General features: G+C 57.0%; 3 protein-coding genes across 8 annotated transcripts; all 3 read right to left on the reverse strand.

Moving 5' to 3' along the window:
- Nucleotides 1-2672: 2672 nt before the first annotated feature.
- Nucleotides 2673-10908, reverse strand: HYAL2 (hyaluronidase 2). 4 transcript variants are annotated; one of them, XM_072941327.1, is made up of 4 exons: nt 10770-10908; nt 4395-5227; nt 3796-3879; nt 2673-3399 (listed from the first exon to the last, which is right to left on the reverse strand). In XM_072941327.1, exons 2-4 carry the CDS (start codon nt 5145-5147, stop codon nt 2989-2991), a joined length of 1248 nt encoding a protein of 415 aa, XP_072797428.1. In that variant the 5' UTR covers nt 5148-5227; nt 10770-10908; the 3' UTR covers nt 2673-2988. The 4 variants fall into 4 exon arrangements, with proteins under 4 accessions (XP_072797428.1, XP_072797427.1, XP_006196399.1 ...); XM_072941326.1 differs by having other exon boundaries at nt 4395-5377; XM_006196337.4 differs by lacking the exon at nt 10770-10908 and adding an exon at nt 7425-7560 and having other exon boundaries at nt 4395-5377.
- Nucleotides 9746-12619, reverse strand: TUSC2 (tumor suppressor 2, mitochondrial calcium regulator). The gene is made up of 3 exons (XM_072941328.1): nt 12349-12619; nt 11139-11259; nt 9746-10968 (listed from the first exon to the last, which is right to left on the reverse strand). Exons 1-3 carry the CDS (start codon nt 12492-12494, stop codon nt 10903-10905), a joined length of 333 nt encoding a protein of 110 aa, XP_072797429.1. The 5' UTR covers nt 12495-12619; the 3' UTR covers nt 9746-10902.
- An 817-nt stretch (nt 12620-13436) lies between these two features.
- Nucleotides 13437-22017, reverse strand: RASSF1 (Ras association domain family member 1). 3 transcript variants are annotated; one of them, XM_072941330.1, is made up of 6 exons: nt 21663-22017; nt 19890-19996; nt 15769-15873; nt 15273-15570; nt 15034-15149; nt 13437-14438 (listed from the first exon to the last, which is right to left on the reverse strand). In XM_072941330.1, the coding sequence occupies exons 1-6, from the start codon at nt 21910-21912 to the stop codon at nt 14355-14357; spliced, it is 960 nt and encodes a 319-aa protein (XP_072797431.1). In that variant the 5' UTR covers nt 21913-22017; the 3' UTR covers nt 13437-14354. The 3 variants fall into 3 exon arrangements, with proteins under 3 accessions (XP_072797431.1, XP_072797430.1, XP_006196404.1); XM_072941329.1 differs by having other exon boundaries at nt 13437-14377; nt 21663-22006; XM_006196342.4 differs by lacking the exons at nt 19890-19996; nt 21663-22017 and adding an exon at nt 19152-19447 and having other exon boundaries at nt 13437-14377.
- Between the last annotated feature and the right edge of the window lie 199 nt (nt 22018-22216).

The raw sequence follows: 22216 nt of genomic DNA on the forward strand, positions 1-22216 counted from the left end.
GAAATCTCATGTCCCAGGCCCAGGTGAAAGCACGGCTGGGATCTACAGCTCAGTCTGAATCTGAGGTCTTGGCTCTCTGGCACAGTGGTCACTAGAGCAGTGACCCAGTTGGCTATCATCTGGATTGGTCCGTCCAGGCTCGCTAGAATGTAGCTGGCAGGGCTAACGGGGAGGAGGGCCCAGGGCACTGGGGGCTGTGGGCACATCAGCCACGACCCAAACATGGGATCTAGCCACAGAGGTGGTAGCTACGGATCCTGTTCAGAAAGCAGGGTCCATTAATGTTACAGAGCCTGGCAGAACTCCAGGAGCTAAGGGGACAGGAGAACATGAGGTAGTCCCGACCCCCTCCCCAAGGCTCCATGCTACCTCCCAAAACTGGGGTAACTCTGAGGTTACTCCCAGAGACCTAGGGCTGCAATTGGCACAACTGGGCCAACCAGCAGACCAGCATTCTCTAGCTCAACTCAGCCCCAGTGAGAAGCGACTATGGTGGAATAGCAGAAGCAGCTCTGGGGCTTGAAGCCATCCTCCACCCAGGGCCCTGCCACAGGGCTGCTCCTGCGGAGCTGGACTGGTCGGATTGGTTACAGTAGTGAGTGAGTGAGTGTGAGTGTGTGTGAGTGTGTGTGTGGTGGAGATGGGAGGTCAGTCCAGCTTCCCAGTGCAGCAATGCCTGCTCTCTCAGGTTGTGTTACCTCAGGCCTCTGAGTCACCTCACTCCCCATCACCCCCACCCACAGGACAGCTGTTCCTGCTGCTCTATCTGTTCCCAAGTTGTACTTTCCCCAAGGCTGTCTTCCAGGTCCTCCTGGGGAAGTGATGTGAGGTGGTCACAGGTTTGTATGGAGGGTCATGGAAGGGTAGGCATAGGTCACAAGCAGTGTAGAGGTCACAGAGATTTGGGAAAGGTAAGAGCTGTGTAGGGTCACACAAGTAGGGGAATCAGCTTTGCATATAGTGGGTTACAGGTATGTAGGGGGTCACAGCTAAGTAGGCAAGGTCACAGCTGTGTGTGGGGGTCACAGTTAGGTAGGGAAGTCACAGGTGTGGGGGAGATAGGTCACAGCTCCCCCTTCCTTGCCCTCCCTTTACTGACTCTATCACCTTGCGGCCTTATTGACCAACCCCTGAATCTCCCTCCTCTCCAGCAGGCCTCTCCCCAACTCAGCCACAAGCAGCTGGGAACCCTCCAACCTCGGCATCCTCCTCCACCATGTGCTCTGCCATCACCCTCCCAGGGCTTCCACCCAGCCCTGCTCTCTCCATTCTCTGCCATCAGCAGACAGGGGGATGGAGTATTGCTTTACAACCTGAATTGAGATCCATTTGGTGGGGATTGCTTCTCCAGGCTCTAATCACACCATTCCCTCACCTGCATGCTTCTCTGGGAAGCGCTCTCCACTATCCAGCATCTCCCTTTACACTGTCATCCCCCTGAGGATGGGGTCTTTGTTGGTGTGGTTCATGACTGCCTCCCCGGGACCCAGCCCAGCCTTGGCATGTGTGTGTGCTCAGTGTGTTCACTGAACAGGTGAGACAGGCACTGCCATCAGACACAATTAGGCTTGGGGCTGTTCCAGGGCTGCCCCTCCTGCCTCTGTCTGCAGCAGGCTCCCAGTCACACCCCAGCCTCAAACTCTGTCCCCATCAGTGTTCTGAACTTCCCCAGCCTTTACCCATACTTTGTTCCTAGCATCGAGATTCCTCCTCACCTTTTAAAACTCAGTGTAGAAAGCATTTCCTCAAGGACACTTCCCTTAAGTCCTTGTGGCTGGGGTGCCCTCCTCATTGCTGGCTGCCTCCTGAGTCTGTCTCCCCAGAGCAGGTGTTTCCCGAGTGTGGGGGCTGAGTCATCACTGGTATGGACAACAGGACCCCAGGTATAGGTTTGATGGCTGAAGGGGTAACTTGCTTAAGAAATAGAGGGAGTGAAGCAGGTCAGAGCTAGTCTGACTGCTCCAGCTCCAACTTCTCTCCCTTGGGACAGCTGGGGACAAGCCGTGCTCTCCCATGGCCAGGACAGAACTGATCATTGAGGATGCCTCCCCATCCCTCCATCATGCATCTCTATGGTGGGACAGGGACTGGACCTCAGGATTCAGATCCCAATGCCTTGCTTGCCTCTCTGACCCAGACAGGGAGAGGTACGTGTGGCTGGAATCCATGGCCCTTAGGAGCAGGGGTGGGGGGGGGTAAGGGTGGGTGGAGACACCCTTGCCTGTGAAAACAGCATGGAGGGGTCGTCTGGCTACCTGCCCAGCCAGGGAAGATCAAACATCCGCTTCCCACTTTCTCCTTGGGTGGGCAAGGCGAGGCGAACGGCACTGGCCCAGCTCAGGGTACAGGGGCAAGGAGGAGCAGCACAATGAGCCCCGTTCATAGGTTCAACAGAAGGTTGGACCTAACTGCCTTCCAATTAATGTGGAGAAAGCAAGGTCCTCGGTGTTGGAGGTGGAACGTGAGTCCCTCTACTCCCAGTAGCCCCTGTCCTAGTGGGATAGCTAGAGCAGGGAGCTCTGGGCCCCCAGGTCCCAGTGAACGCATTTTACAGATGAGAAGTCCCCAGCTGAGGAGTCTCACAGCAACAAAACTGACTTCAAACCTTATATGGAAGAGCCTGAAATCTCGCCACATGCCCTGGTCCAGGTGCAGACAATCCAAGCACAGAAGAAGTTGTCTTATATTTAATTTACAAAAGAGACCCCAAAATAATAATAATAAACTACCCAGGGACAGGGGAGAAGGGTCAGGTCCTCCCCAGCCCAGCTGTGCCCCTCTTCCCCTCTGGCCAGGAGGAAGGGGCCTCCCAGGGGACTGCCCCTCCCCCTTAGAACAGGGGGTAGGAGCTGGCATGGACACCCTACTGGGCATCCCAGGGGCTCTGCCCCTCCAGACTCCAGTCTGTCCACCCCTTGCAGGCTTCTACATGCCTGGCACAGCCCCTGTGGCACAGGCCAGCTTGGCTGATAGCCGGGTGAGAGATCCTTACAAAGTCCAGGTGAGGGCCAGGGCTGACACAGCCAGCAGGCCAGTGAGGTGGGACCCAGCCCAGGCCACACTGGCACCCCCAGCTGCCCGCCTACGGTCCCACTGGCATTGCTCGCCACCCCAGCCTAAGTAGCACTGGCAGCGAAAGTGCGTCTGCAGGTAGTTGCGGTCGGCCCGACTGAGCTCCCCCTCTGGTCGAAGCTGGGGCTCATCAGGGTCGTGGCTAGGCACTAGGCGGAAGCTGCTGGCACTGAGGTGGAGGAAGGTATTAGCGCTGGGGTCGCGGCGCACACAGCGCCCGTGGCCATGGCACTGGGCCCAGCTGCAATACTGGGCGGCCCAGGACACATTGACGACGTAGGGAACCAGCAGCTGTGTCAGGTAATCCTTGAGGTGCTGGCAGGTTTCCTGGAGGCAGAGGCCAGGGATCAAGGTCAGCTGCCTCAGCTCACAGGCCCAGATAGAAACTCTGCGTCCACACTGCGGTGACTCTATCTTCTTTTAACAGTGCACACATGTACACACACAAGCCTGAGCCCTCACTGTCCCTGTTTCTTCTAAGCAGGGGGTGGGGGTCGGGGCTGGAACCCAGCAGGGCGGGGGGCAAGGTGGAACTCCACAGCTGTTCGGGACAGCAAGTCCCCTTTCCAGGGAGCAGGGGAGGTGGCTTTTCTCTGTTGGGACTGGGGCTGCCTCGGGTGAGACACAGACAAGGGGGCCACTTTGAGATTTGCAGCCCAAAGCCCAAACTCTCTGCCTGTCCCTGCACACTCGGCTCCAGTAGGCTGGGTGGGTCTTACTTACCATGGTGTACCTCGCATCACCCCAGAGGATGACGCCAGCTGCACCCAAGGCTGCACTCTCGCCAATGGTGGAGATGAGATCCATCTGTGTGAGAAGGAGAGGGTCACTGGGGGAGACTGAAACCACAGGGTGAGAAGAACAGACAGAAGGGTGGGCAGGCCTTAGCCTGTTTCGACTTGCTGACCACCCCCAATCCTGTCCTCCCCATATCACCCCTAAGCAGAAGGAGTTTCACTTTCTCCTTAAACGTTTGAGCCAGTCCCATCCCCACTTTAGGCCTCCGATTCCCACGTCAAGGGGTGGCTTGAGCCTAGTCTGTATCTCTCAGGATGCAATCCAAAGTCAGAATGCTAGGCCCAAGTCCCTTCTCTGCCCTGGATTTGCTGGGAAGCTCTGGGTGAATTTCTCAGCATCTCTGGGCCTCATTTTCTTATCTGCAAAATGGAGATAACAATGCCACCCTTTCACCAGATTAGAGAGAGAATGAGGTGGGGGGATGCAGAGTAGCCGGTAGACCAGAGGGAGGGGGGAGGCCCCCTGGTACCTTGAATCTGCAGTCGTTTCCCTAGGAAGAAGGCAAGGCCCTGGGAGGCACATACCTCGCTAAGCCCTGTGAGTCCGTGGCTATAGGTGGGCCGCGTGAAGACATAGACTGGGAGTGCATGGCTGCTGTGGTGGGTGTGAGCCACGCGAAGGGCCTCCTGAACACGGAAGCTGACAAAGTTGCGGCCGTGAGTGGAGGAAGCGAGTCTCTCTTCCAGGTAGACAGAGGGGAAGAGGGCCGTGCTCTCGGCCCACAGCCAGGCCAGCTGGTCGTTTCGAGAGACCTCAACATCAGGGCAACGGCCTGTATAGGTTTTCTCGTTCTTCACATAATCGTGGTTGTAACAGTCGGGGAAGAGGTAGAAGCCCCATAGGTGCCGAGGCCGAAATGCCTTGACAAATCGCAGTGTTTCCAGCATGAACTGCCGTGCAGCGAACTCAAACTCATATTGTGCCTGCTTGATTACGCGGTCTGGTGGCCAGTCAGGGTGGCGACTGGCTACCAACTGGCGTGATAATTGGCGGTACACATCCTTGTCCCGCCAGTTGCGCACCCACACTGGCCGCCAGTCCTCCCAGTCGATGACTGCCAGCCCTGCAGGCTCCTGCGTACGAATGTAGTGTTCCACATGTCCCTTTAGCATCTTCAGGTGTACCCAGAGGCTGCCGTTCTGTGGCACACCGCCATGCACAGATCTCCCCATCGAATCGAAATGTGGATACATGCCCAGCCGGTCATGGTAAAAGATGGTGATGTTCTGGTTCACGAAACCCTCGTTAGGTGAAGCTTGCACATCAAAGGCCTTCATGTCCTTTGGGTCCAGTGGCACCTTGTGGCGTGGGCCACAGTCTTGTGTGGGCACATCCCATGCTACCACAAAGGGCCGGCCTGTAAAGATGGGCGGTGCTGTGGGCTTGAGCTCCGTGGCCCATGCCACCACCACCACCACCAGGGCCAGTGTGACAGCAGGGCCAAGGCCTGCCCACATACTGGGGGCTGCAGGAAGACAGTGTCACCTGCCTGGCACCAGCTCAGGAACTGTGGGAAGGGTGGGAGAGATCAAGTTAGGCTAGAGAATCCTGGAGGTGACCACTCCAAACCCATCCACACACCCGAAGCCCATACCGTATAGGGCACTGTGCCCAAGGTTGTTCAAACGCTGTCACTGGCTATAACAGGTCTGAGAGACCACAGGCCACTGAAGGGAAGGCAAGACCCTGGGAACTCACTGCCAGGAGCACAGGGCTCCTTTCTGAAGTAGGTGGCCTAAGGCTGGGCAGGAACTTCTGTTAGGTCTGTGAGCCCTCTGAGAACTGGAAGAATTAAGCTATGGACTCACTGCCCAGAGACTCACACATGGCTGCATACCACCCCAGACATGGTTTCTGAGAGCCCCAAACCAAGGCCCACTCTGTAACCCGTTAAGAACTCTTGGTCCTGAGAAACCACAGCATTTGGGTAAGGCAGGGCACAGCTCATGCAGCAGTTGGGAAGCTGGAACACAGCCCCAGAGCTGGTATCTTTTTTAACCCCGCCCAGCAGAAGAGTGAGGCTACTGGACTTTGTCTCAGCGCATTCTCCCAAGCTTGGTGGACGCCCCGCCGGGACAAAGGAGCGGCGGATCTCCCACGGTGGCGCCGGCAGACCGGCCTTTCCCTCCACAGCCACCAGGCACGCGCGCACCCGCCCGCCAGAGGGGTCCAGGGTAAAGCCCACTCCACCTGGTCTTTGTGCGGGACCCCGCCCCCGCCCCGCACGTGGGGCCTGAACCCGGCTGTGTGGGGGTGGGGCCCCTGGGTCGCCTCCTTAGGCGCATCCCTGGGGTCTCAGAACCGAACCTGCGGAGAGAGAGCCGCAAGGCTATCACTGCCCTCCCTCACCTCGCGCGGGACGCCGCCGGGACCTGCGCCATGGCCACCGCCATCCTCGCCCCAGCCTGGCCCGCTCCGGCCACTCGACCAGGGAAGGCCCCGGCTCGGCGCCTCTGCTGGCTCCGCCCCTAGCCCGCGGGCTCTTTAAGAACCCAGAGCAGAGGCGGACCCGGCGCTGGACTTGCGGCCAGGGCGGGAAGGTGTGCCCAACTTTTGAGCCGCCGGTGCCGCATTTTGGGCTCCAAGGTCCTCAGGTCCTCCGCCGAGGGATGCGGCCACCCATGTGGGACCGTGACACCCTCCGAATAGGGCTTTCTTCTGGAGTCTCATTCATGAGCGCCTGTCAGCCCAAAATCCACCCCCCGCAGCCCGCGGCCGGTGGTATAGTCCTCCCTACTCCACGGAGGGGCCAGCCACTTAAAGGGACAGCATAAAGGACGCGGGGTCGGGGAGGGAATAAAGGAGGTGGCGTTCCCCAGCCCGGCCAGAAGGAGGTGCTGTGGGACTCCAAGGCCTTCGCTGAGGGCAGTACGAATCTGGCTCTGCACCCCTGAGTGTAGCCTCCAGCCAGGGCCCCCTTTTTATGGAAAGCGGGAGGGTGACCAGGCCGAACTCCTGCCTCCGGGACAGTAATGCCCTGCCCCCAGTATCTGGGCTCCCTCCCTCTGTCCCGGGTCTGAAGGGAAGCCCCGCCCCCTTCCAGACTCGGGGAGGGGGCCGAGCACCCTCATGTTAGCCCTTCCACGAGCTGTGGGTCGCGGCTTGGCCCGCCCTGTGGCGGGCCAGTAAGCCCAGCGGGCCCTGGTTGTAGGGCGTCCCCCTGCCTCCGATCTGCATGTGAGATAAGTCAGTCCTTGGGCTCCCGTCCCCTCCTGTACAGTCTGGCGGGGGAGGTCAGTGGGAGCCCCCAAGGCTCCCTTTCAACTCTGAGGAAGCTGCCACCCTTGTTTAAGTTCCTGGCTAGACCTAGGAAAGCCGGCCCGGCTAGGGGAGTTCCGCCGGACCTCCACCCGATATCCTGAGTCCTTTTGCCCTTAAAGCCCCTTTCGTTGGGCAGCAGGCTTGGAGCTGGAATGCGGCGAGGAGTCCTCGACTCTTCTTGATCCGTTCCCCTGAGATCCTCAGCTACCCAAGTGTCCTGAGTCTGCCAACCCATTTCTCACCCTGGCGCCTGAGGAGAGGGAGGGAGCGCAGCTGTGAGCGCATGTACTCACCGGGGTGCAGACTGCGCCGGGCCCACCTGTGTGGGAGTCTGCCGGCCCAGTAGGTGGGCGGCCTCCCTCCTTGCTGGGTAAGCCTCTCCAGCCAAGCTAATCGCGCCAGCTGCTGCCCGCCGGGCAGCTCGCCGGCGACTTGATAAACCCTATCCCTCCCACCCGCTCCCGCCTCCCACCCCAGCCCTTTCTCCTCACTTCCTGCTGCCCCTCAGAGAGGAAAGGGCCAGCAACAAACGCGGGGGAAGGGGACCTCCTTGACCCTGTTTCCCTCCGGCTTGTCCTGCTGGCTGGCTGCCCTTCCCACCCTTCCCCTGAGTAGGCCCTGGCTCTGCCAAATGTGCCAGGTGACAGGAAGGCTAGGAAACCTGGCTCAGGTGCCAGCCTCCCCCATGCTGGCAGCTTCCTTAACACTGAAAGTTCTCCCCAACCTGCCCATGGGGTTGAGGGCCCCTCCTCAAATCCAGCAGCTTGTGAGTGGAGGGGCCCTGGTGGTGGTGCTTTGGGGAGTCAAACTACAGGGATGTTAGGCAGATTGTTCCCCAAAGCAGGTGGTGAAGAAGGGAACCAGCCCTGGGGGTCGGGGTGTTGGGGGAACTTACAGGAGCTGAGTCAATTTTTTTCCACTGAGAGCGGAAGCATCCCGTGTGTGACAGATTGGACAATGTGTTGATGTGGTGACTGAGGGGTGGGGGTGGGGGTGGGGCAGGGACAGGGTGGATTCTGCAGGGTTCTCACCTACCAGAGGACATTCCTGGGTGGATTTCACTAACATGCTTTAGAGTAGGGGTCTCCTTACAACATTGGTGAGGAAAGGAGTGTATTTCCTTGGGAAGGGGGTACCCAAAATGTGGCTGGCTCCAGGGAGGGCTGCAGCAGGGTCCCAGCAGGCCCCTCCAGAGGTACAGACTAATCTGTACACCCTCAAGTCACCCTGAGCCTATTCCCCTTTACCCTACTGGCCCACCTCCTTGATGCCCAGGGCCTCTCTCCTAACAGAAGTCTGTGTAAGACTGGGAGACTGGGGGAAGTGGGCACATACACTGGAGTCTACCCCTGATGACCAAGGAGTCTAGGACATGGCATGGGAGGGTGGTGTCCTGGACCAGAGTGCTGGCTCCAAAAAGGACACAGGCCTTGGAAGCACCAAGGGTGGGGGACCCCTGGGGAAACAAAGGCCAGGCCAGACTGTCCCAGGGCAGGGACACTTCCTCAGGCAGCCAGCAGGAAGGAAGTGAGCGCAGCCCAGTGGGAGGGAGTGGGGAAGCACTGCCCTGACCCCCATTGTTTCCAACTTTGGGGTCAGCTAGTACAGGCCCAGCACAGGGAGTTCCCCTACACTGGGACAGTGGTGATGGGATACCATCTGGCATGGCAGAACCCTGGCTCTGGGGCAGTCAGTAGGAGGGACAGTGGAGGAAGACATGGCCTTAAAGCCTGGCATCTTGTCGGGAAAATAGGAAGTTACTCCAAGAAGAAAGACAAGTCCAGGCTGCACAGAGTGATCCTGCTCCAGACTTGACAAGCTTAAACCTCCAAAAGGCAGGCAGGCCAACTTCCCAGACACAGCAACCTGTGTCCCTGAACTCCCTCCTCCCTGACTGGGAGTTGGGCTGATGGCCAAGGGCCTGACCTAGCAAAGAACCAGCCTCATAGCAGGACCTGAGAAGTGTGGGTCAAATGTCCACAAGGGGCAGGCAGCAGGTGAGAAGAAGCAGAAGGGACCAGTGGAAGTACTGGGTGGCTGCGCTTTGCCTCTGGGAACTGAAGCCCCAAGCCTACTCTCCTGGTACTACCTACAGGCAGGAGGCAAGTGGGTTTGGGCTGCAGAGCCTCGCAGTAGGTCACGGGCATGGTGGCACCCATCTGATTGCTGTCCACCTCAAGCTGGCCCTTGGAGGTCCAAGCGGCTCAGGCTGTGACTTCATGTGGTGTCAGCTAGCACTGCTGGGGGCAGGACAACTGTTCCAGACCTATCTGAGGTCACTCTCTCTACTCAGGTCAGGCAGGTGGGGCCAATCCCTAGTGAAGCATCCCAGGGCCTTCCAGTACCAGAGGTCCCCACTTATTGCACACAATACACAAGTGTGCGGCTCTCCATCCTGAAGGCCTGGGGTGAAGTCCGTGTAAGTACACTGCCACCTGCTGGTCGTGGCTGGGATGGCTGCAGGCTGCACACAGGCTCACTCTGAGCCCTGCTGGAGATGGGGGCAGCCAGAGCCCTGGGCCCAGGCCTACCTACTGAGCCCAGGCCTACCTACTGAGCCCAGGTAGTGATCTAGACACTGGGTGTCACAGCCTCAGAGGATGTCACTCTTGTATGCAGGGTCTACAAATAATTTTATTGAACAAATAACACAACAGCCTTCTTATATTGAGGGCTACCCTCCGCAAGCCATTTCTTAACACTCTTAAAGCACAGAGTTTGCACAGTAAAGAATTAAAAAAAAAATCATTTCTACGTAGAAATCAGACTGCCCCAACATCACGGACTAGATTATTTACAAGCTTTCACATTTTAAATATTCCTTTTATGGTTGTTCTCTCCTTTCTGTCCCTACCCAGGGGCTTCCATACTTTCTCCTGACTGATCCTGAAGGGATGGGTATACTGTAGGGAAGGGGTGGTGGGCTCCTCAGAACTACTGGCACCATCCCTGGGGTGCTGTCCTCTACCACAGGGTAGTAGACGTGTAAGGGCAAGGGGGATTAGACAGAGTAGGTAGAATGGGGTGACTCCCCATAAGCACAGGCATCCAGGTCCCTTCCTGATATCTGGCCTATGTCCCCTCAACTTGGCGGTGGGGTGGGGCAACAACTAGTCACAGTGGGGAGGGATCAGCCCAGCCCTGGGTAGAGGGAGAAGCCTCCCACACCAGCCCCTACTCCTATTACCAGCTAGCAAACTGTCCATCCATTTGGGGGTGGGAACAGATGGGCAAGAAGAAGAAGGCTTGCGCTGCCCCCAGCCTCTGTCCAACACAGGAGGAATCGAGGTAGCAAACGGCTGAAATGCTCCAACGAGAGGGTAAAAGAAATGAGGGAAAGGGAGTTTCAACTCGTGTATAGCTCCCACAGCCTTGGGGCTGGAAAAAGGCAGACCTTGCTTGTAAAGTGCTGTAGCCTCTAGCAGAGCTGGGCCCTAGGCAAGCTTGGAAGGAAGCAGGCCAGACAAGGGCACAGGACCCAGGCATTCCTGACCAGTATATGCCCTGCCACGCTCCTTGAAGGGATTGCTGGGGAAGGTGGGCTGGTAACTCCGCCATCAGCCTTTGCCAGCCACCAGCCACCTCTTGTCCACATACAAACCAACACCCAACCAACATTGTAGGACTGCCCCGCTTACAGCTGAAGGTTCCAGGCCCGTGGAGTCTATTCAGGTTTGTGGCCCCAGCCTAGGTTCCTCAATGGAAGCCACACCTTGAGCCTGGGTGTTTCTTGCTGAGGCAGGGGGTGTTTATGCCTGCCACTCCCCAGGCTTACACCTCATAGAGGATCACAGGGAAATCCACGTGGATGCGGGGGGGATCCAGCTTCACGATGCCCTGCCATGGAAACAGAGGCTAGTGAGGGCCAGCTCAGGGGCCCTACTCCAGGAAGCCTTCCTGTTCCTCCCAGCTCCTCCCCCAAGAGCCCCCACCATGACAGCAGACCCCATCTGGGTCTACCTCCACACACTCAACATAGGCTCTATGACCACTGCCCAGCCCCTCACCTGAGGAATCAGGTTCTTATGCACCCGCCTCAGCTTGGCCCGCTTCTGCCCGTTCTTGGTGACGATTGTCTCCTCATAGAACTCGTGAGCCAGATCCCCATCCTCGTCATAGAACATGGAGCTGTGTAGAGGGAGAGGGGAACAGGCTGCGCTGGAACCCCACACCTGGTCATGACAAATGCCACAGAACACAGGGAAGTGTGCCCTTCCCAAATGGGGAGAAACAACCTTGGTGTGAGGAAGGGAGGATAATATGCTTGGAGAATCCCTTGCTTAGGGTCTGGGGTCTACTAGAAGGAAGTGGGGAGTGGGTGGTGGCCAGTGCTACTCTGTCAGACCCTAAGAAGAGCAGCCATACCGAAACATCACTGGTTTGTTCAGCAAGAAGACATCAGGCCCTGGACTTCACCTGGAAGTTCTAGAGTAGGCAGGATGGAGGCCTGGGCATGTTGGTCTCACTCCAGAAGACACTGTTGGCCCACGGCCAAAGCCTGAGATAGCAGATGCCTAGGCTAGGAGGGAGCTTACAGGGGAAAAGGCTGCATCCTCCCTGGCCAAGGTGGATGGTGCAGCCAAACTGCCACTGATGGGTCTCCCTAGTATCTACAGCAAAATCTCCAGCATCACCTGTGCCAGTCCTCAGGGGCCCATCAGAGTCAGGCCAATCTAGTGCTATGGTCTGGGCCCCTTGGGGGAGCGGGGAGGTCAGCGCTCCAGATCTAGGAAACATACCTGGGTGAGGGTCTTTTTCCCCAGGTCCCATCTCCAAACTAGGGCCTAGTCCTGCTTTCCCGGCCACTACCCAGAGAGGGTCCAACCCCACCACTGTGGGGAACCAAAACAGAGGGTCATTCTCCTCTAGGAAGAATTGGGGGTGAGGGAGAATAGGAGCCTTCAGCTTGCAGGCTGGGTGGAAGGGATAAAAGGAGGAGGTCCTTAAGTCTCAGGGAGGCCCAATCTTAGCTTCACAGTGCGAAGGGCCTGCCCAGGGACAAGCCTCAGGCCCATTCTTAATCCTAGGAAGACCTTGACAGCAGCCAGGCCGCCAGGAACCGACTGCCCGCCTTTCCCCGTCCTTTGTTCCTAAGAGGGCCTGAAATATGGGAGTCGTCCTGACTCGGGTGTAGGGGTAGAGGGGCGGGAGTTCCCCATGACGAGGGGCGCCCAGCCACCCAGTCTGTCCTCCCCGGGGCGGAATCCCGCGCCTTACCCGCGGCGCGTGAATACGAAGGGGGGCACGACTCGGCCTCGCGGTCGCACCAAAGCTTGCTCAGCGACCACCGCCTCTGGGCCACCGCCTCCCGCCGCCGAGGCGAAGGGCCACAGCCCCCGAGCTTTGGAGCCGCTGGCGCCCATGTCAGGGTCGCCGGCGCATGGTGAGCCCCGCGGCCGCTTCGCTCTCACAGGGCCGTCGGCGCCGCCATGCCCTGCCTGGGCCTCAGCTCTGAGGTGCCGCCGCCGCCGCCTTCCGCAGGCTCTGCTGTCTCCACGGAAACCTCACTTCCGCTTCCAAACGCTCCGCACGCTGCCCCTCTGACTGGCTGCTCCTCTTGTCGGTCTGCGGGGCTGAACCAATAGCCGCCCTCAGATGCTAGGCATCCCAGCATGCCCTGAGAGACGTCAGGTCCCAGCAGGCCACGCTCTGTCCGGCTGGAGCGGCTCCCACCCAGGAAGGCGGTGGCTGTACCCTCCTCCTGGCTCCTTCCGCGTGTATTGCAGATCCGACGTCCCCAATCCTTAGTGGTCAGGTCCAGATGGCCTGCCCAGCCACCAAATCAGCACTTTAGGGCCTGACCTCAGGCCAGGCAGCTCAGTGCCCGTCTGGCTTCATTCTACCCAAACACCGTTTTTGCGAGTGGAAAAGAAACCGAACGTAAGGAGAATTAAGGAATCGGCCAATGGTTGTATAGCTACGTTCAGGACTGAGGAACTTCAAATTCAGTGTTCTTTCCAAACCCACCAGAAGCCACTCTTCATGAAGGCAAGAATTAACGTCTGTACCTTTGGCAGTGTCTGAGTCACAGTAGTATCTCTATTTGGTGAAGCGTCTCCCACAGCTTCGAGTGTGTGGTTTCCCTAAGCTCTGGCTGCGGCTCATGTTCTTGCCCCCATCATGACCTGAGCCCGCAGGTGTTGAGTGATGACTCAGTACATATCTGTACACTACATCCTTCACAAATTGGTCCCGTGGGCCCACTTGAAAAGGTGATCTGTGAGCCTGTCCATTAATCTTGGCAGCCACTGGCATGAGGGGCAACTGCAGATAAGGGCCCATAATAAAGAATCCAAAAGCGGAAGAATTCTTAAATCTTTATTCAGCCAATTCTCTCAGGCCCCAGGCCCTGATGACTGTCACCCCTACCCCCTTCCCCACAGGAGGCATTCAGCTGAGGCCACAAAATATTACATACATCCGCACACATCATCAAAAATACCCAAGGGCAAGACCCTGGCTTTGACTGGCAAACAAGGCACAGACCTGGGCCAGTACCCACACTCACACAGACCCTGGCCCAGGGACATCCTCCTTGGAGGAGGCACTGAGGCACTGCTGCTGCGCCATGAGCCAGCACTCCCTGATCACAGGGTGTGTGAGGAGTCAGAGGGTGCTGCAGAGGGAACCCTAGACTCTTCCTCGATACCTGCCTTATGTTGCACACCCAACCTTGGCTCGTCCTCAGACCTCATCCAAGACCCAAAACACACAACCTTTCGCCATAGATGAGAGCCCTCATCCCTGCAAACATGACCCTATTCTGTTGGTAGGGTCTCCAAAATTCTCATATCTGAGACACAAATTAAGGAGACTTCTGTCTGTTCTACTCCTGCTGCAAGCCTGGAGCAGTGTCCCAGGGCAACCCTAGCCCACCATGACCCAGTACATGAAGCGCAGATGGGTGCAGAGCCATGCTCTGCTACACCCACTGGTGGACACAGGGGGCCATCTCCTTCGCTGTTCTCTGGGCTTGTTCCCCCAGCAAGAGAGGGCCTCCATGCACACTCATTCCTCAGGCCACATGGGCCTTCTCACACTCACACGGCACGCCCTCGGTGCTGCCTACTTTCCTCCTTCCACCCAGGGGTACAAGAGGTCACCCCAGGGGGCAGGCATGCAGGGCCTCTTGGATCTTCTGGCGGCAATAGGAGTACTTCTGCAGGATCTGGCGGAGGTGTTCCTCTTCTTCCCGCTGCAGGATGCGCAGGAAGTTGTGTAGTTCAGGCATGCTGAAAGCATCCCACTGCAGGGGGTAGTGGGGAGACACAGTCTACAGCAGGCACCGCCAAGCCAGCAGGCCCTCCCTAGAGACCAGCACATCATGGTCACACAGCTAGATGGGGCTTTCTAATGTCAGGTTCTTGCCTGAATGGTCTCTGTTAGGACTCCCAACAATGATTCTATAGAAGATGGGCCACACAAAGTAGGGTGGTCAACTTATGGAGAGGCAACCAAACCAAACATTTACTAGTTACCTGTGGACAGGTCATGCCCACTCTCTCTGAGGTTAACCCCACTCTGCAGACGCACTACCTTGGAGCTGTAAAGCTTCCAGGTAAAAAGTCCTAATGCCTGAAGGGGGCACCTCCATGTCTTCCTGTGCCCATCTGTGAGGCTTTGATCTGCCCTGGGATCACCACCATCAGAAGGACTCCTGCATCTCCTGAGGACTTTCTACATTAGGAAAGAGCAGAGCACCAAGACAATTCTTCCTGGCTTCTTGGGACAAGCCCTAGACCTTGGCATGAGTGTCCTGGAAGCCATCACTTTAGCTACAAGGCTCACATACTCTTGGACAGGCTTTGTGGGGCTTGTCCTCAGCCCTATTCCTCCTTCACAACTTACTAGAGCTGCCACCCACGAGTCCTGCCAAGAAACTACGATGGGCCATGTACTCACGTTCACCTCCCCAGAGTCATTCTCCTTCAGAACAAAGCTGAGGGCCTTCTCACTGGGTCCTGCAAGGAGCCGGAGCCGCAGGGGCTGCTCATCATCTGACAGCTTCCGCAGGTACACTGAGGGCCAGAAGGGGGGAAGGGAATGTGTGATAGAGTCAGGCGCAGTCCCTCGGCCCCTGAGCGCACAGGCACGTGCATATATACCCTCACACATGATGGTGGGGCTAGGGGGGCGCCCACCTTGGCCATGGCGCTCAGCCCGCTCAAAGAGTGCAAACTTGCGGGGGTCATCCACCACCAAGAATTTGCGCAGCAGGGCCTCGATGACCTCGCGTGCCCGCGTGCGTGACAACACATGCAGGTGCTTGACAGCATCCTTGGGCAAGTAGAAGGAAGTGCGCCGTTTCACAGCTGTGCCCCTCCCTGGGCCCCGCCGGGCATCCTGCAAGGAGGGTGGTTTCTTGCTGGAGGGAACCGAGACAGGGCGCACCAGCTTCAGTTGAACCTTGATGAAGCCTGTGTAGGAGCCATCCTTGTTCTAAAGAGGAGAAACCGAAACATGACTAGGTTCCAGGTGCGATGGAACAGATCTGAGTACTACCAGTCCACTTAGGGCTAGGCTGGGTGTGAATAAATCACTGTTTGGGCCCACACAGGAACACCTCAGCTGTGACCCTTTGCACGCCAGGCACACAGCTGGGTTCCTGCCTCTCTCCAAAACAAGCTATCAACTCACCAGGCTCATGAACAGGTTGCTGTTGATCTGGCCATTGTACTCTTTGATCTTCTGCTCAATCTCAGCCTGAGAAAGGTCAGGAGTCTCCCACTCCACAGGCTCATCCTGAAAGATGGACCAGCATGGACACAGGACCCTTAAGGAATTCATTCCTCTGCAATGTGTGTCACAGGCAAGGAGGGGAGCCCTGGGTGGACCACCTATGAGCAGCCTTTGGAAACTGTTAACAAAGTTCAAGTCCTGATGAGAAGAATCCATTACTGCTCCTGGTTCTGCATGCTATGGGTGGACACAGCCAAGGCAGAATCATTCGGCTTCTCTCTGCCGCCTGCCTGAATCCTCCTCAACATTGGGGAAGGCCCTAAGGATACCTTGAAACCAAGGAAACTCAAAGCTTGAGGCCAGGGACCAGGAAAAGATCTAGGAATCTGAGGGACAGCTTGATCCCAGCATGCAAGTCAGGTGGGGTCAAGGTGTGTCCTGGAGAAGGCAGTGCACTTTGCCACTCTGCCTTGGCCATAACCCACTGCAGGGTGAGAAGTATGGGTAGTGGTGCACACCAGGAACCCAGCTACTAGCGGGCAGGAGGGGAAGGGCAATCTCTGCAATGTTAACACTCCTGATGGGAGACCTGGGGCCAGCCCTGTGTTCCTCAGACATAGCGAGGAAACCACTGTGACATGCCATTTGATCTTGACCCAAGTTGCATAAAAAACAGCTTCAGGCCAGGCTCCAAACTGCCCGAGGTGCATGGTAGAGCCTTCTGGTAGAGCCTGTCCCACAAGTGCCAAATAAGTAGACTTTTGGAACTCTTCCCTGCTGTCTAGAGTTAGTTTGTTTTTTGTTTTGGGGGGGGGGTAATTAGGCTTATTTATTTATTTTAATTAAGGAGGTATAGGGGACTGAACCCAGGACCTCATGCATGCTAACCATGTGCTCTACCACTGAACTATACCCTCCCTCTCAATCCCCGGTCTAGAGGTGTAACCCAAAGATTTTAGCTCCACCATTCACCCCTTCTCCTTTTCCTCCAGGGACTGGATTCTTGTCGGAAGGGTGGAGTATGGCCCAGGGCAGCCAGGGCTCTGAATTAACTTCCTTCTGCCAAACTCCCTTGGTCCTGTTGCATCAGCCTTACTTCCTGTTGACGTCAGATAGATCCTAGTAGGTATGAATGTCACAGATACAGCTGAGATCACCACTGACCAATGCCTTGTTCCAGGGGAGTTCCCACCAGAATGTCTCCTGCAGTATAACCTTAAACTTGTGCTCAGCTCAGCCCAGGGCAGCCAGGCTTTTCCCTGACTACTACCTTGGAGCCCCCTAAGCTTAAACCATCTGATGGGGACAAATAAGAAGGACAGATGAAGGGTCAGGTAGAGTCCACAGCGTTTTAGCAGTATGCTCTTCACCTTGAACCTGCTGCTACTCAGCAGCCAGCAAGTGCGTGGTGCTGAGGATTGAGGCTGGGGAAGGGGTGGAAATTGAAGCCTATGTGCTTCCCCAAGCTTCCAAAGGTCTCCTAGACGGAAAAGAGCACTGAGAAGTGAAAACTCCAGCAGAAAGTTTGTTGGAGACAGAGGGAAATCCTGCAGGACTAGTAAGAACAATGGTGTGGGCTCTGGAAAGTGAGGAATCTGGGGGGTAAAACGAAGGCTGCAGGCTGGGAATAAAGGATAAATGTATTTGTTCAGGCCCAAGGAGAGGGACAGGAAGGAGTGACCCCGCGGGAAGAAATGCCAAGATGGGAGGGGTGCTAGGAGGAAAGCTGAGCAGACTAGAGCTGGAGCAAGAAGGAAGAGAATTCTATTTACAGAACAGGGTGATCAAAGGCATGGCACTAACTTATTCTCCTTCCCTAGGATGACTCTAAGCTCTACCTGGGTCCTTCCTCTTCCCTGTTCAGGTTATCCAGGAGCCCTGAACTGGGATGAAGTGACCTCAGTTCCAGCCCCTTCCTTCTCCAGGTCAACCTTCCTCAGTATCTTTACTCATAAAACAAGGGACTTGGACTGGAGACACTGCACTATCCTGTCAGGATTCTAGAGGAGTAAGTTTTTTTCTGTTTCTAAAGCTGACTGCTAGAGGAGGATTCCAACAGCGGTCCCAGAGGGATACACAACGGGACCATGGAATTTCCCTTCTCTTGTACTACAGTCACCCCCCTCTACTCTGCCACTGTCCAGTGACTGGTGGTTTTTATGTACAGCTTGGAACTCCCCAGCCTCGTTTTCAATTGGTCAGTGTCTTGTGGTTTTCTCACTTTTCCACAATGGAAAATGGCTCAGGCCTGAGTGACAGAGACAGTTCCAGGGATCAACATTCAAACCTTGCACCCAAACTCTGGAGTGAGATCTTGAGGTATAAAACTTTCACTGAAGAATTATCCACAACTCTCTTTTCTTGGCTTATGCAAGGAATTCTGTCCCACTGCTGCCAGATATATTGAACTTCACATCATGGTCCCCATCCTTTTCCTGATGCCCTGGCCAGGGTGCTCCTCTGAGGTGTACCAGCTCCAGAACAGTTATTTGAGCCTGGTGGTCACAGTCATGGCACACAGCACAGAAGTCTTTGATAATGGGGAAACCTGGGAGACTCTGAGACCTACAGCTGCTCTAGTGCCATACCTTATGGTATTGCATTAGTAACCCCTCTCTTGACCTCTCTCAGGGCATTTTACAATCTAGCCTTCCCCACCTCTTGTAGACAAAGTGCTCCTGGATGCTTACAGTCCAAAACAAGGCTTCCTTCCCATCCATTCCCAAATCCCCTTTCTCCAGGTCCGCTCTAATTTTAGTATATGTGTTGCCCAAGCCAGCATTCCAGTTTCCCTCAGGGTGGGGGTCAGGGGAATCGGGATCAGAATCTTCTCCATTCCAGCAGCTGGTGACAGGCCAGGACCGGCAAGAGGTGAGGACTCAGCTGGCTCCATTCAGGAGTGCATACGGAGGGGCCCGGACCTTCCTTTGCCTCTCTCCTAAACACACTTCTGTATTCCGGGCTAGAACTCCTCCCGCTCCACTTCCTCCTGGTCCCCCAGAGTGGGGGCTGGGAGCACCCACACGCGAAAATCGAGGTGTTACTCCAGACTGCGCAGTCAGCCTTAGTAATAGGTGAATAATGCCCTGGTCTACCCCAAGCCACTGAGCTGCTTCCCCTAGTTCAGCCGGTCTGTAACAGAAACTGAAAGGCCTCAGCAGCCAGTACCCACGCGCTGAAAACCCAACACACGGTTCCGAGGACTGGCCCGGGTTGGGTCCAGGATCCACGCTGACGGGAGAGCGGGGTTGCTTACAAACTCTCGACGCCGAAACTTACCAGGGAGGGGCGGGGTCCCAGCGACCGCCCCTAGCCTGCCTCCCGCAATCCCCGGCCCCCACCTGGTCCCGGCGCGGCCTGCGTGCCAGCGAGGTACGCGCGGTGAAGTACTGCTCGAGCTCTGAGTCGGAGTCCTCCTGGCTGCAGTAGCCACTGCTTGTTGTGCTGCTCCAGGTCATCTCGAAAGAAGGCGTCCCCGCGTCTGCCTCGCCCATCGCCGCGCCCGCCTGCCCGCCAGCTCCGCGAGTCCCGCGCGCGCGTAGCCTCCAACCACCGCCCCAGGCGCATATGCGCGTGCGCGCGCGTGTAAGTGTGCGCGAACGCCGGAACCAGTGTCCGCGCCGCAACCGTTAACACTGAAATGTAGACAGCCAGGATCTAGCTCTTGTCTCATTGGAGGAGGAATGTCGAAGGGCGGGGCCACACGCACGTCTCGCCTCAAGGAATGATCTCATAGCTCAGGCAGCTCAGCTTGGCTCCGCCTCGCGGGCCCCACCTCCCACGGGGAACAAGGCGCAACGTGTGCGCATGTGCACCACCGTGGCCCCAAGACAGGATGTTATAAGGTGCGAAAATTGCGCTTGCGCGGAGCCTGGGTGGCTCTGGGCAGTCCGCGCAGTCAGTACCCCAAGCACCCCTTCGAGCCCGCGCGCAGAATTAGCCATTCTCTGTCGCGGGAAAGTCGGCTATAAGAACGTTTATTGCGCGTAACGCCAAGCGGCCATAGGGAACGCCTGCAAAGTGGCCCGCTCGTCTGCGCGTCCCTGCCTTGCCCGTAAGCTCCCAGGTCCCGCGCTCACCACGTTTGTGTCCCTCTCCAGCGCAGGTTCCCATCCCAGGTCCCGGGGCCCGCAGCAGTCTAGGCAGACGAGCGCGCGGCAACGGTAGTGGCAGGTGAACTTGCAATCTGCGGAGAAGCCTGGCTGTGAGGCGGAGGAACCCCGGGGACAGCGGGGAAGAAACGGAAAAGCGTCCCGGGGACAGAATAGCCCAGGGGTGAAGGCCATTGCCCGTAGTGCTCTGCATGACCGGTCTTATCTCAGGCCCCGTTACCGCCCACCGCTACACAGATTTTAGTGTTGGTACACCCCCCCACGCCCCGCCACCGGCGTCTGCAAACTGGAGAGAAGGCTTCAGGCGGTTAGGGATCCAAGCCTGCTAAACAGTTGGATTTCTGGAGTCGAGGGCAGAACTTTCCCCTTCCTCTTTATCAGCGCCCCTCCCTCCGCCCATTTACTTGAAGGGGAAAAAAAAACCTTGTAACCCAATGCCCCGCTCTAGTTGTTATTTGTCTCTACTCCTCTCACACCAGAAACTTACCTCTCAGTCCCTCGCCTTCACCCTCTACCCATTCCAATCAGGCCTGCCCCTCCCTCCAGGAGACTGCCCTGGTCAGGGTCCTCAGCGACCTGCCCACTGCCAAATCCGGTCTTTCTCCATCTTCACTTCCTCAGCATCATCTGATGCTTGTTCCTCTTGGTTCCTGGGGGGCCCCTTCTACCCTGGTCTTCCTCCCACCTCCCTGCAGCTCCTGCTCAGCTCCTTTAGTTCTGTTTCAACTTCCACGTCTAATGGTGGTGTCTCTGAGGCTCAGTCCTGATTGCCTCCCTGCTCTGTGTACACTGACCTACCCCTGATCCAAGGCTTTCATCACTGACCTCTTCCCTCAGATCAAATCCTGTGTATTAGTATCTTCGTTTGGATGTCTAGTAGACATTTCAACTCAACATGGCCAAAATTTAACTCACTTTCTTACCCTTTTAAACTTAGTTTTCCTCACCCCTACCCTTGCCAGAGTTCCTTATCTCAGCAAAAATCGCTACTGTTCTCCATAAAGTTCCTAAATTAACCAGAGCATTGATTCTCAACACAGGCTGCACAGAATAATCTGTTTATAAAAATTACTCATACACTCCCAGTGATTGATTCAACAGGTGTGAGTTAGGGTATAAGCATGGGGGAGTTGGAGGGCTGTAAAAGCATCCCAAGTAATTCTAGCTGGTGTATAGCCAGTGGAAGATCAACTACTGCTTGCTGGTGATTCCTGGGAGGGTAGTGGCTGTGTTCATCTTTTAGCACCTGGTTGACTGAACCTACAGTAGGTATTTACTAAATGAAGACGCAACAAAACTGCTTGCAGTAGGCCCACCCAAGGTTCTAACTTTTCCATGCCTTCTCCCATAGGTGGGTAAATTCCCTTCATCTCAGGGTTTCTGGAGGGGGACTTGGGGAGTGAATCTTTGGGAAGGGGCAGGTGTGGGAATACGAACTCAGGGACTGGGTGGCACAAAGACTTTCTCAAGAAGGGCCAACACACTCTTTAAACTTGAAATTAAGCACCTTGTTATTCACAGGTAACTGCCTCTGCCTAACTATGTCTCAAACGCAGGGGGGTCTTGACAAGCTTATAAACCATCTGCTCGAACTCTCTTCTGCTATGGGGCAAAGATAACTGTCCTGGTCCACAGGGACCGTCCCTGTCAAACCCCCTCCGTCGCAACTTGGCCCACAGCGAAGGTGCTGCCCCTTGGCCACCCGTTTCGCTCTCGCCAGCGCAAGGGACCGCTACTCACGTGCGCACTGCAGGCCCTTGCGCACGACGCCCCAGATGAAGTCTCCACAGAGGTCGCACCACGTGTGCGTGGCGGGCCCCGCAGGCTGGAAGCGGTGGCCGCGGCCCGGGACCAGCTGCCTTGCGGGGTTGCGCGCTGTGCCCGGTGCGATGCGCAGCGCGTTGGCACGCTCCAGCCGGGTACGGCCCGGGGTGGCGCACCGCGCGGGTGCCAGTTCCCGCAGCTCAATGAGCTCAGGTTCAGCGGACATGGCCCGGTCGGGCCGGGTCTCGGGCCGGCTCTGGGCGCGAGCGAGCGCGGGGCGGGCGGGGCTGCGGGGCGGTCCCCGATGCGGCGCCGCCCCCGGACTCAGGCAGAGCGGCTGGAGAGAGCCGAGGGGAGCGGCGCAATGGAAACCTGGGCGCCTGGGCTGTGTCGGCCCGCAGGCGGAGTGGGGCGGCGAGGCGCTGCTCTCGCGGAGTCCCCGCCCTCCATTTCCTATCCTCCCTTCATCCCGCCAGCAACTCCCCTCCCCCTGACGACGAAGACAACGACGACGACCGCAAAGGGCCACG

Source organism: Vicugna pacos, chromosome 17 (assembly GCF_048564905.1).
Source record: "Vicugna pacos chromosome 17, VicPac4, whole genome shotgun sequence".
Classification (NCBI taxonomy): Eukaryota; Metazoa; Chordata; class Mammalia; order Artiodactyla; family Camelidae; genus Vicugna; species Vicugna pacos.

What these genes read in the sequence shown, in the direction of transcription:
- HYAL2 (XM_072941326.1), bottom strand. Translation starts at nt 5,327, where the DNA reads ATGTGGGCAGGCCTTGGCCCTGCTGTCACACTGGCCCTGGTGGTGGTG. An exon ending in GACTCACAGGGCTTAGCGAG is followed by an intron (nt 3,880 to 4,394) that starts GTATGTGCCTCC and finishes CTTCTCACACAG; the next exon opens with ATGGATCTCATCTCCACCAT. An exon ending in GTGATGCGAGGTACACCATG is followed by an intron (nt 3,400 to 3,795) that starts GTAAGTAAGACC and finishes CTCTGCCTCCAG; the next exon opens with GAAACCTGCCAGCACCTCAA.
- TUSC2 (XM_072941328.1), bottom strand. Translation starts at nt 12,494, where the DNA reads ATGGGCGCCAGCGGCTCCAAAGCTCGGGGGCTGTGGCCCTTCGCCTCG. An exon ending in TTCGTATTCACGCGCCGCGG is followed by an intron (nt 11,260 to 12,348) that starts GTAAGGCGCGGG and finishes CCCTCTACACAG; the next exon opens with CTCCATGTTCTATGACGAGG. An exon ending in ATAAGAACCTGATTCCTCAG is followed by an intron (nt 10,969 to 11,138) that starts GTGAGGGGCTGG and finishes TTTCCATGGCAG; the next exon opens with GGCATCGTGAAGCTGGATCC.
- RASSF1 (XM_072941329.1), bottom strand. Translation starts at nt 21,912, where the DNA reads ATGTCCGCTGAACCTGAGCTCATTGAGCTGCGGGAACTGGCACCCGCG. An exon ending in TGGAGAGGGACACAAACGTG is followed by an intron (nt 15,874 to 19,889) that starts GTGAGCGCGGGA and finishes TCCATCTTTCAG; the next exon opens with GATGAGCCTGTGGAGTGGGA. An exon ending in GGCTGAGCGCCATGGCCAAG is followed by an intron (nt 15,150 to 15,272) that starts GTGGGCGCCCCC and finishes TCTGGCCCTCAG; the next exon opens with TGTACCTGCGGAAGCTGTCA.